The 12425-nt window shown below is 45.4% G+C and overlaps 1 protein-coding gene across 2 annotated transcripts in view; it reads left to right on the forward strand.

Annotated features, from left to right (window-relative positions):
* Nucleotides 1-8676, forward strand: part of ACOX3 (acyl-CoA oxidase 3, pristanoyl) — a 97848-nt gene extending 89172 nt beyond the window's left edge. For both annotated transcript variants that reach the window (XM_083152345.1, XM_083152264.1), the window contains exon 18: nt 999-8676. In XM_083152345.1, coding sequence (XP_083008471.1) covers nt 999-1118 — 120 coding nt within the window. In that variant the 3' untranslated portion in view covers nt 1119-8676. The remainder of the gene's footprint in view (nt 1-998) is intronic.
* Nucleotides 8677-12425: the final 3749 nt, after the last annotated feature.

Below are 12425 nucleotides of genomic sequence, written 5' to 3' on the forward strand. Positions count from 1 at the left end.
GCTGACAGCCGATGATGTCAGCTGCCCGCCCGCACCCGCGCCATGGCCTTATTAGCATGACAATGCCCAGTGTTGATAATGGAGCCGCCAACCACCCCATGCCCCTCTCCGCCCCTCGCCCGCTGTCTTGGGTGCGTGCACCCTGCGTATGCACAGAAATGCGCACTACAAAAACATTGGTCTCCGCGCGAACGCAGCCCTGCTGCGGCCTTTGTCCAATGTTTGCAGAGCACTTTGGCTGCTTTTGTACATAGAGGCCCCACATTATTTTCTTACATCAGTGCCTCAAGCAAAATGATATCACAGCCCTGATGACCCGGATATTACGGAACCTTTCCAGTTACTGGCTTTATAACTGCAGGGAACAGGGGTTACGCATGGTTCACCCTCCCCTGTTACCCCATCGCTATACGGTAGTCAACTAATGACATCCCGTTTGTTGTTTGGTCTCTGTATAACAACGTAGCTGTATCATATACACTTGCTGATTTCTGAGTAATGGGGCCCATACACCTTACCATGTAATTGCTGCCTGTATTGTTCTCTCTAGTGTCCTCTATCTGTGAACATCCTAACAACTAGAGATTGTGTTTTCCCAGTATCCCAATCAGCTAATGAGATAATTCTATTCATACTGGCTGGCGCCCTCGTTATTGTTTACAACATCAGATCCCAATTATGTTGTCTCCGTAATGATGTGTAACATGTACTCCCCTCGCTTTATAAAAACATAATGACATTGAGAGTCAAGGAGAAATTAAATGTGAGCTTCTGCTGGATCTGCTCCATAGCCTGAAGTACCACTCCACCGTAGAGCGTAGGAAATGGGGGAGGTGCCCATAGGAACCAGTAGGGTCCTAGCTGTCATTCTATGGAATGTTCTTGACCAATAATAGCTACAGTAGAAGCTGATTGGTTACCACTGACCATTTCTCTCCACGCCCTCCTGCATACATGTTGTAAATGTAATTCTGCTCATTTTTTTTTTTTTTTCACAGCTGTACAAGAACCTGTGGTCCGCGGTTCTGCAAGGAGAGAAGGTGCTGCAGCGCCCATCCTGGTGGGCAGAATTCAGCATGAACAAGCCTGTGATTGGCCATCTAAAATCCCAGCTGTGATGTGCAGCGTCCTCTGAGCGTATACGTATGTGCAATGGTGCCACCGTGGTTTGGAGCCATTTCCATTAATAAATCGCTGATCAGTAGCTAATAAGACCAGATAATCAGATGGTATCCTCTGGCAGGTGTCGCGGAGAACCTGGCTAGCTCCGGAGCATTTACGTATCAGATGATTTCCACTAAATGCCCTTTGATTATTTTAGAACATTTGGACACTTTTTAATTAAATGAAATGTACATTTTTCCTGTAAGGAATAATAATGTGTAATGAATACAAATGTATATTTGTTAATTGGTCTATTCATGTAGTGTTGTTCTTTAGAGTGAATAATATGTCGGCATTTTAACGGTGGCCAAAACCATCATGCATGAGGTTATTTGTGATCAGAGGTGAAGCTGCCTTCATCAGTAATTCAATCAAAACGTGTAGACCACATAGATTGGTAGAGCCCATTGATACATGCGTCCTACATGGCTGCTCTGAATTTAAGCAGGGCCGGATTAAGGGGAGGAGGGCTCAGGGGGTCAGTACCCCTGGGCCCACCTCTATCTAGGGCCCCTTGTGGTCAGCATGTATTTTTTTAAAACTATATTTTTTTATTTAGCTAAAGGTTTTGTGCATGGGAGTGGGGTAGTGCTGCAGCTTCACCTATCTGCCAATGTGACAATGATTAATGGTGCTGAGCGCCGAAAGCCAAGGCATACTGACTGAACAAGTGTGCAGTGCATTACTGGGAGATGACTAAGTCCCATGAGACTTTGTACAAGAGGACAGAGGCTGAGAGGCTTGTGCTGAGATAGCAGCGACCTCATCATGGGAAGGTTTTTAATCAGGCTTTCATGTGTGTATGTGTGTGTGTGTGTGTGTGTGTGTATGTATGTATGTATATATGTATGTATGTATATATATATATATATATATATATAAATCCCCCACCCTACAGTTACCCATTTACCAAGTTTATACTGCCTTTACTCTGTGTTTTGACAGTGTAATATTCTCCCGTGCAGTTTGAGGCCAGTAATGACAAGTTGGAGGGGACCCCCCTGTCTAAAGTGACCCAGGCCCCCCAAAGGCTTAATCCGCCCCTCAAATTGATAAGCGCTGTAGTAGTGGTTTCAAATAACTTTACTAGTGCAGATCCTGCAGTACCTTCCACATACACCTATCTTCAAGGCTGCCGGCTCCCGCCCCATGATGTTCCTGCAAAATGGTTGTGCAGTTTGGCAAAAATCCCGATCTGCAGTTTTCGGGGCTTGGTGAATCAGGCCCTTTATACCAATTCCTTTGCAACAAAAATACTAATTTTAAATACTTGATACTCTACAAGCAATTTAAAATGCAGAGATGGAGACTTCCGCTTCCGGGTTTGATGGACAGGGAGCTCAGTCTCTGAACTCCGCTCCCGCCGCAGACACCGCCGCAGTTACACGGCTCCTGGAGCCTCTCCGATCCCCAGACCTGACACCCTCCACCCCCCGCCACTACAAGGTGCCCAGAAATGGAGCGTTCTCCAGCTCCCGCGACCGCTCAGACGCCGCAGCAGCCACTCCAGGAACGGAGACGGGCAGCAGACAATATGGCGCCCGATGAAGTAGGTGAATCACCCCTCCCTGCACATAAAAAACCAGCGGCTGAGGGATCCTCGCCTGGGGAATACATCAGACAAGGTCTGGACACTCCTGTTACCTATAAGGAGGTGGTCGACGCAATAAATGTTACTATGGCACCCCTTCTTAACAGGGCTGTGGAGGACATTACTTCCCAGCTCAAACACCTCACGCAGCGCGTGACCACAGCGGAAAACCAGATAGGGGCAGCAGCCCATGACATATCAAATGCTCAGAGAGATATTCTCAAACTATCCAAAGAGAACTACCAGCTTTGGAACAGGGTTGAAGAATTGGAAAATAGGTCCAGAAGCAGCAACATTAGACTGGTGGGACTGCCTGAGTCAGTAAAGGGCCCTGCACTGGCCCAGTTCGTTCGCAACACCCTCCCCTTGCTCCTAGGCATTGAATCCCAGTGTCAGGAAATGGTTATAGAGAGGGTTCACAGGGTGGGCCCACCACCAACAGACCACGTCCACGTGTCACCCTGTTTAAATGCCTTAACTACCTCCACAAGAGTGAGATATGGGCTGCCTCACGGAAGATAAAAACTTGACTTGGGAAGGACATAAACTTTTCATTTTTCAGGACTTCTCAGCTGAGCTCTCAAAAGCCAGAAAAGCTTTTTCCACCATTTGCTCTGCCTTGGCTTCGGACGGCAGAAAATTTGGGCTGCTCTACCCAGCAAAGCTGCGTATATACAATGGGACATCTTTTAAAGATTTTCTGACCCCCTCCGATGCAGAAGAGTATCTACGTGAACTTTCCAGATCGAGAAGGGAAGATATTTCTGATGCCCCCCCATGAAGGGGTCCCCCTCCTCTCCACGTCAAACACGCTCCCCAGGTTTACAAGGAAACGTGCTTCTAACTGACATCCTTTTTGTCGCCTCATACACTGTCTTTATGGACTGCGCTGTATTGACTGCGGTCCACTGAACAGGTTGACAAGACAGCTGCCTTGTCACAGATCTTTACTTACAGTGGACTTGTCAGCCACCCTAGACTTATGGTTCTCCTTACTACTGTAGGTTATATGTTAACTTGAAAATGCATTGAGATGCTGCTAATCTAATGTAAAGTTGCCTTAAGTTTAATTGTTTAACTGTCTAATTCTTACTTGCTGAGAGCTTACGGAAAAGGGCAAATAGCTAAAAAGGCACTAGCCGGCGAAACCCGTCTTGTATAATTCCTAGCTCCATGACAGGGCACAAAGCCAGAGACCTCATTCACCAATAACTACATCCTTCATATCCTACCCCTCCCAGCCCCCCCCCCCCCTCTTTTTACCCCTCTACCACACATCATGTCATTACTCCCCTAACCCCACCCCCTCTCCCCCAAATAACCCCTACACGCTTAAAACGTTTGGGGACAGAGGTCCGACTATTAGGACGCATAGTCAGTGTCACTGAAACAAGTTGTTGGCGGAGGAGGCTGAGCTACAATGCCGGAATAATTCTTATAATGTTTATTTCAATAAGGTTTACAGTTTATGTAGGAAGTCTCCCCAGAGGCAGTCTTGCCTCTGGACTCTTATTTTTGCTTCTCTTTCCTACCCTTTCCTATTCTCTCCTCCCCCCACTTCCACCCCCCTCCCCCCTTCCTGCCCAGATCTGGTATTTGGGTGCGATTTGAAAGAACTGCTCTCTCTTGCTGTCGCTATAATCTTCGTGGGGTCTCAATACGGAGTTTGGTCGGGCACGAACACAAAACAAATTATGGAGCTGTCAGCGTGGTACACCCATTTTTACCATTGGTAAACCCCATGACTTCTGATCTAAAAGTTGGCACATGGAATGTTGGTGGGATCAATTCATCGATGAAAAGACGTAAACTGTTAATCTACCTAAATAAGAGTGATGTAAATATTGCATTCCTACAAGAGACTCCTCTAGTCTCATCTGAGGTCCCGAAACTACAGATGTTGGGATGGCAGGTATTAACATATTCTTCTTTCACTTCCAGGGCACGTGGTGTGGTCATATTGGCCCGAAGATCTCTCGCACTGGAGCTTGTACAGACGAAAGTGGACGTGGATGGTAGATATGCAATTGCTGTTGTGAGACATTTGGGCAGATTATATACCATGGCGAATATATACGCACCACCCCCATACTCCAAACCCTTCTTCCGCACTCTCATTTCTGTATTAACTCCCTTCATGGAAGACAATCTTATCGTTGGAGGCGACTTTAATATGGTTTCTTCCTCACTCCTGGATAGATCCAATACAAAAAACACCCCCCCCCCTCCCAAAAGTAGGCCTAAATTTACTCATCAAATCAATGAGAGTAGTTGATGTATGGAGATCCATCCATCCGACAGATAAGGACTATACCTGCCAATCAGCTGCCCATGGAACCTTCTCCCGCATAGACTTAGTTTTAGTTTCCCACTCATTATTCCCTTCAATCATAGATTCCCGCATAAACCCTATAATACTTTCAGTCCATTCACTGGTCACTGTTACAATTCACATCCCTACAGAGCAGGGCGCCTCACGTCTATGGAAGTTTCCATACCGCTTCCTGAAATCAAAAAAATTCCAGTCCTTCTTGGAGGCAGCATGGGATGATTTTTGTACTACGAATAGGGAACATCAAATCACTAACCCGGTCCTCTTCTGGATGTCCATGAAATCCGTTATAAGAGGGGCATTAATCTCGTTCACTGCTGCTTCCAACAAAGACTATACAAAAAAGTACCTCCTTCTCCAAAATTCGTTATCAGACCATTTCCTTAGTTACAAACAAGATCCCTCCCCCTGCAAAAAAACAAAAATACTTAACGGCTAAAACACAACTTGAACAATACATCTCCGAAACGGGAGACAGATACCTCTTTGCGGTGAATTATAAATACCACCGATTTGGAAATAAATCAGGCAAACTCCTCACTAGCTTATTGAAGGGAACAGTAAAACCAGCTGTGGTACAACCTCTGAAAACTCTGCAAGGTTCTCTTACAAAAAGCAACAAAGAAATTGCCCAGATAATGCAAAAGTTCTACAAAGAACTTTACTCCTCCTCTTTAAGTCCTCCACCAGACACAGTAACGAACACCATTTCGGGGATGTCAAACATAACTTAACCCCATCTGAGAGAGGAACACACAACCCCGGACAACGCACCCTTGCTAACTTCACCCACTGATTCCCACGCTCATTCTCCCTTATGGGATTCCATAACATATCCCCAGATTATCCCTGCTATGTCAGAATCTCTAACAACTCCAATACTACAAGAGCAGATAGAGTCAGCAATTAAACATCTGAAGCCCAACAAGGCCCCCGGCCCAGATGGGTATTGTAGCGCATTTTACAAATTTTTATCACCAAAAATAAGCCAAACACAAGTATGTAACTCATTCCTAAATAGCTCAACACCCCCTCCACACTTTAACTCAGCAGTCCTTAAAATTCTCCCAAAACCAGGGCGGGATCTATCCCTCCCTGGCTCATATCGACCAATATCGCTCCTTAACCTGGATTATAAAATTTTAGCAAAACTCATAGCCGATAGGCTCAAACCTATGCTCCCTTCAATCATACACCCAGACCAGACGGGGTTCATTGCAGGTCGCCACTCTTCAGTAAATGTCCGCAAAGTCATAGCCGCTCTCGCCCAAGCCAAAAGTTCTACCCAAGATGCCTGCTCTGCAATCCTATCATTGGACGCATAGAAGGCGTTCGATCTCATCGAGTGGCCTCACCTGAACAAGACCCTGACTCGCTTCGGATTCCCTAGATCATTCATCCAACTGCTTAATCTTCTATACCACCACCCTCAGTCACAGATATCATGTAACGGCTTCCTCTCAGCACCCTTTGTTATAGAAAAGGGCACTAGACAGGGCTGCCCTCTTTCGCCCTTATTATTTGCGATAGCCCTGGAGCCATTGGCAATAGCCCTAAGAGCTTCCAAGATATATAGGGCTATCCAGATTGGGCAGACTGAATTAAAAATCTCACGGTTTGCTGACGACATGCTATTATTTGTGTCCGAGCCACAAACGTCTATACAAGAAATATTAACTCTCATAGCGGAGTTTGGAGCGGTGGCTGGCTACAAAATTAATATTACTAAATCCGAATTACTACCGTTACACCTATCCCAAACACTCCTAGCCAACACAATCAACTCCACTTCTTTCAAAGTAACCACCTCCCATTTTAAATATCTGGGTGTGCAAATTTCAGGAGATGTTGACCAGCTGTATAATCTAAAGTACACTACAAACCCACCATAATAAAACTTATCACAAAACTAGAAGGCTGGCAAGACCTTCCATTATCCCTACTCGGCAGAATAGCAGTAGTAAAAACCATCATTTTTCCCAAACTTTTATAAGTGATGCAAATACTCCCCTATACTATTTCACCCTCAGATGAGAAAAGACTGAGACAGGCTGTAACCAAATTTATATGGCAGGGGAAGAAACCTAAAATAGCCTACAATAAACTTACCAAGCATAAGACAGATGGTGGCGCAAACATGCCGGAATTCTCACACTACTCTTCGTCTATTCTCTCGAGATACGCCGCGGATTGGATCCTAGGCCAGAGTACATACACTGACTATGGCTAAGAATCAGATATATTCCATCCCTATTCTTTAAATGCCCTCCTTCATACAAAGAGAAACCTGATCCCCCTCCGAAGTACTAAAACACCCTTTGTTTCACGACACCTACCATTCATGAGTTAAACTCCACAAAAAATTAGGAGGACAACACACTGCCTCGCCTTATGTTACTTTTTGGGGCAACCCATCATTTCCGCCCTCCTTGTCCAACAGACTCTTCCTCCAATGGAAGGAGAAGGGGCTCACCACTGCGAACCAAGTTTTCGACCCAGGAGGACACATACTGACTTTTGCCGCTTTACAATCCATGTTTGATCTCCCAAACTCCCAGTTCTTCATGTTTCTCCAGACACGCCATTATATTCAATCGCTATCTCTCCCACCCCCAACCACCAATAAATCTTCCCACATACAATCACTCTTACACAAATGGACCAAGCTTCCACACAAATTAAAACATGTTTATGACATGCTAACTAGTATACAGGCGAAGCCCCACTCCCTGGCAATATCCGATGCTTGGAGGAAAGATATTCCGTCTATACCTTCACCTGATATATTTCTGTCCAAATATGTACCCTCTTTCAAACTGTTGGGTTCAGCATACTTACAAGAAGTCCATGTGAAAACTATACATAGGGCTTACATGTCTCCATCCGTACGCGCTCACTTTGATCCAACAATTGACGCTGCCTGCTCCAGATGCGGGAGTTCGAGAGCTGACCTCTACCACTGCCTATGGGACTGCCCGGAGATAAGAAGATTCTGGAATAAGGTATACATGTTTATTAACAACCACTTCCATCTCACCCTACGACCCTCTCCTAGTGCTAGCTTATGCCTTGTATTTAATGAATGGTCCTCCCAGACATCAGTAGACCCTTTATTCCCAATGCTTACTATTATGTTTACAGTGGCCAAAAAACTTATTTTAAAGAACTGGACTGTCAAAACTTCCCCGTCTATGGACCAGCTTCATTCCATGATGCTTCAACAAATTTATTTTGACAAAAAAAGCCTCACATTTACTCAAGGCTCGTTACACAAATTCCACAGAAAGTGGGATCCATACCTCAACACCCTAGACCCAGAAGACAGGGACAAAATCACGCAAATGTCATAAATCACAAGCTGGATATTTACCCCTAAGCATCCCCTCATCTCCCCCCAAATGACTCAGACCCCATGATTTAAATAAACACATTCACCATGCTGGTATGAGCCGCTGTAAATGGTGCGCCCGACCTGACTCCAAGACCTCTTCTAGAAACAACTCAGACTATACTATGCGGACCACAGTATGTTAAAACCAATTGTCCTAAACAAGAGACTGAAGATAATAAGTAAATAAGTTATATCATCCCCCCCCCCATCCTCCCTCCACCCCCCTCTCTCCTAATCTTTTTCTTCTTCTTCTATCCCTTATTAATACTAATTAGTTAGATTGCGATATTTGATGGGTAACACAAATGGTTCGACTAATAATGCAGATATTCGAGTTTGCCATGAAAGCAACGGTCAGAACCAAATGTTAATCTCGCGATGCTTATACCCGGGAGGGGTACTGTGTACTCCCTCCCGGCTGTAATTGTGATACCCACAACGTTATGTTTAGATTATGTTATGTTTTGTTTATTTTGTCCATACTCCTCGAATTGCTTCTAATGTACACATTGTTTACATTGCTAAATTTTCGAAAACAATAAAAAAACGTTTATTAAAAAAAAAAAAATGCAGAGATGAGGAATCTGTGTAAACGAGGAAAGACAGAGGTCCAGTATGGGTGAAACACACCATGCCTTGTCTCATTGGTCATTACTAGAGACAGGATTATATGCAACATAAAAAGCTTGAAATATGCATGCAAATATGCATGAAAAATACGTAAAATATGCATGAAAAGTGTTAAAATATGCTACATTAAATAATAAAAAAAAGTTATTTTTTACTTATTTATTTAAAATTCAGCATACAATTAGTTGCAAATAAACCTAAAAAATAGGCTCACAGCATCCGCAGAGGTCTATTGCCGTACACAGTATTTTTTTTCTTCCTGGCTGCTACAGCATACTGCAGCGTCCAAAGCTCTTCTTGCATCAACTACACGGACCCTCATCTCCAGCACCGATAGATCAAATGTCAGCATAGCGTGTGAGGCCGGAACAGTGGAAGGCTTCCTCCCTGCGCTGCATACTCACTGTGACATGGCATTTCCTCCGCAACACTTGACGTCACAACCCTTCAGCCCGCCTCCTCTTCTGCAGAAGTCTGTCTCTTGGTGTAAAGTCCCAGGCCAGGGGCAGGCAAAGGTTCAGGAGCTTCGTAATGGCATCCGCCCCGACTGACTTTTATCAACATGGATTGGCAGCCTAGAGCAGTGTCAGACATATCGTACAACCAAGGTTCCCCACACTGCACACATATTGCCCCAGCCTGCACACTCTACCACTACCTGGCCAGCAGCAGCAGGGCAAAGCAGTGCTGTGACTTGCAGGTGTAAAGGGGGCAGAGCCTAAAATATGCACCATCACTAGATTTCAGGTGAAATATGCAATAACCAGTGAGAATGGGCAAAATATGCAAATGCAGCCAGGGGCTGGCTGGCAACACAAGCAAGTGGCCCATCACCATCATTTCACCACCCTACTCTCTCCCCTCTAGTATGCAGCAAGGATTAAACGATCCCCCCCCCCCCACACACACACACACATACACACACATACAACAGAAATGGGGACAGTGTACGCCGAAGGTACGTTGCAAAAATTTACACTATAATGCCCATTACACATAATGCCACACACCGTAATGCCCATTACACATAATGCCACACAATGTAATGCCCATTACACATAATGCCACACACCGTAATGCCCATTACACATAATACCAACAACTGAATGCTTATAAAACACAATGCCACACGTCGTAATGCCCATTACACATAATGCCAATACCCGTAACATAATAATGCCTATTACATATTATACCATTTAACTGCTACTTACCTATATGCTCATTGTCAGAGGAATATCGCTTGTTGCCAAGGGTTACATGCTTCTTGCCAGAGGTTTCATTCTTGTTGCCATGGGGAGTGATATATTTTTTGCCTGGGGGGAGCCAGGGTACATGCTTGTCGCCAAGGGATTCCATTTAAATAGCGCGCCAGCACTACCCGAATCCGCCCTTACGGGTAGCGCTGGTCACGCTGTTCTCTTCTGACAGACACTAGAGGTATGGCAGTACCTCTAGTGTCTGTCTACACTAAGGCAGGGGCCATTTTTGGAGAGGCCGTCGCCGTACATTTGTACGGCCAGGAAGCCGCTGGGCACAGAGGTGGCTGGTGGCTGTGGTGGTGATCGTTGCTGCAGTGTGTGCAAGATGCCCAGCCAGAACATAGTCATACCGGCCTGGGGAGCATGTGGCACCCTGTCCCCCCGGCCCAGCCCGCCCCTGTCTGAGACATCGCCCTGCCCAATATTATATATTGCTATTGAGGGTGAATCAGAATGACCCCCGTTATACACTGGAAGAACTACTTAAGATTTGGACTAGACTACACTATGTAAAACACATATCACATGCGATTCCTTACACAGGGCGGGATGTGAACTAGACACATTGCGATGTACAAAAATACCTGCCTGCATATACTTTTCTGCCTTGCGATATCGACTACACAGAAGTGCGCATCATAAGGCAAAATAAACACAGTACGATTTGAACTAGACGCAATGCGAGATTTGCACCGTGTTGGCACCTTGACGCTATAAGCTCATTTGCACGCCGCTAAGAAAATTCAAGAAAAAGTTCCAGAGTTCAGGAATCCCTTTCAGGCATAGAAAAGGAGGAAACATCTGCGTCCATTTACTTTTAGGACCTTTTTCTGGTTGAATAGATCCACCGCGCGCACACATGGAGGATCGGTTTCTCTTTTGCACATTTCTGCAAATGCGCCGGGTGCAACCAGCCACAGTGAACAGAGAGTTTGCCAGGCACTGGCTCCAACCAGTGCGGGCGGGGGCCGGCGGCGGGTAGTCGCACCCATGTCAATCTATTCCAGATGTTGACTTACGCCCTGTCGACCTTCAGTGGTCGGCATCATAGGGTCGATGCAATGACTGTATCCCGTATTGACAATACAGCCAAGTAACTCTGGGTTACCTACTTCCTGGCTGCCAGTTCAGTAAGGTACGGGAGGTCTGGGCCACTGACATGGCAGGATGGGGGTGGGGCAGCCGGCGGATGGTCAGTGTGGGGGTGTGGTCAACACGATTGTGTCCTCGTGGCCACACCCCCGCCATGCAAGGTATTTAAGGCATTGCACAGCGGGGGGAGGGGCTACAATTTTCAAATTGTGTAATTTGCTCCCACGGGGGGCTGAGGCTGCCCAGATTCCGGGAGGCTTGCCTACCTTTCCATGGGGCCGGGAGGTTGACCTGATTTCTGGGATCCTCCGGGAGGGTAGGCAGCCCTGTTGCAACTTCATACATTCCTGATCTGATCTTGTGGTAACACTGAGACAATAATGTGAATTATTTGTTTTTCACTATTTCAGATCCCTAGTGAGAACACATGTATCACATAACAGAGTACCAATGATGGTAACCGGAACGTGTTGTACATCTGACAATTGTATGCGACACCTCTATAACCAAGCTGTGCAGTCATTCAAAAATGTCAGGGAGAGAGATACACACGAAAACAAGAAAGAAAAGAAATGACCACGTTCTGCTTTCAATTATACTGCTGGGAAAAATCAAGGCCGCCCTGGTTTATTACAGATGTTATATAAACAATTTCTTCCTCAGTCTGTCAAATTAATGTCACATGAAGCTTTGACCTGTTGGAAAACGGCAAAGTGCTTACTGAGAGATATCCCCATTTAAACATTGCATTTGGACCACTCCTTAAAGTGTCATAAAACATACAGACTACCATAGCAACCGCACAACTGTATTCATTGCACAGACGGAGCTGAGCTGTGGTGCATACAAGTCAGGTTTGATGATTTAAAGGATTTGATGAAAAAAGAGAGAAATATAAAGCAAATGGCTTCATTCTAGTGGTACGCAATTGCCTATGTTCACACAAGTGTGTGAATATCTGCA

This window comes from Crinia signifera, chromosome 1 (genome assembly GCF_055691185.1).
Source record: "Crinia signifera chromosome 1, ASM5569118v1, whole genome shotgun sequence".
Taxonomy (NCBI): Eukaryota; Metazoa; Chordata; class Amphibia; order Anura; family Myobatrachidae; genus Crinia; species Crinia signifera.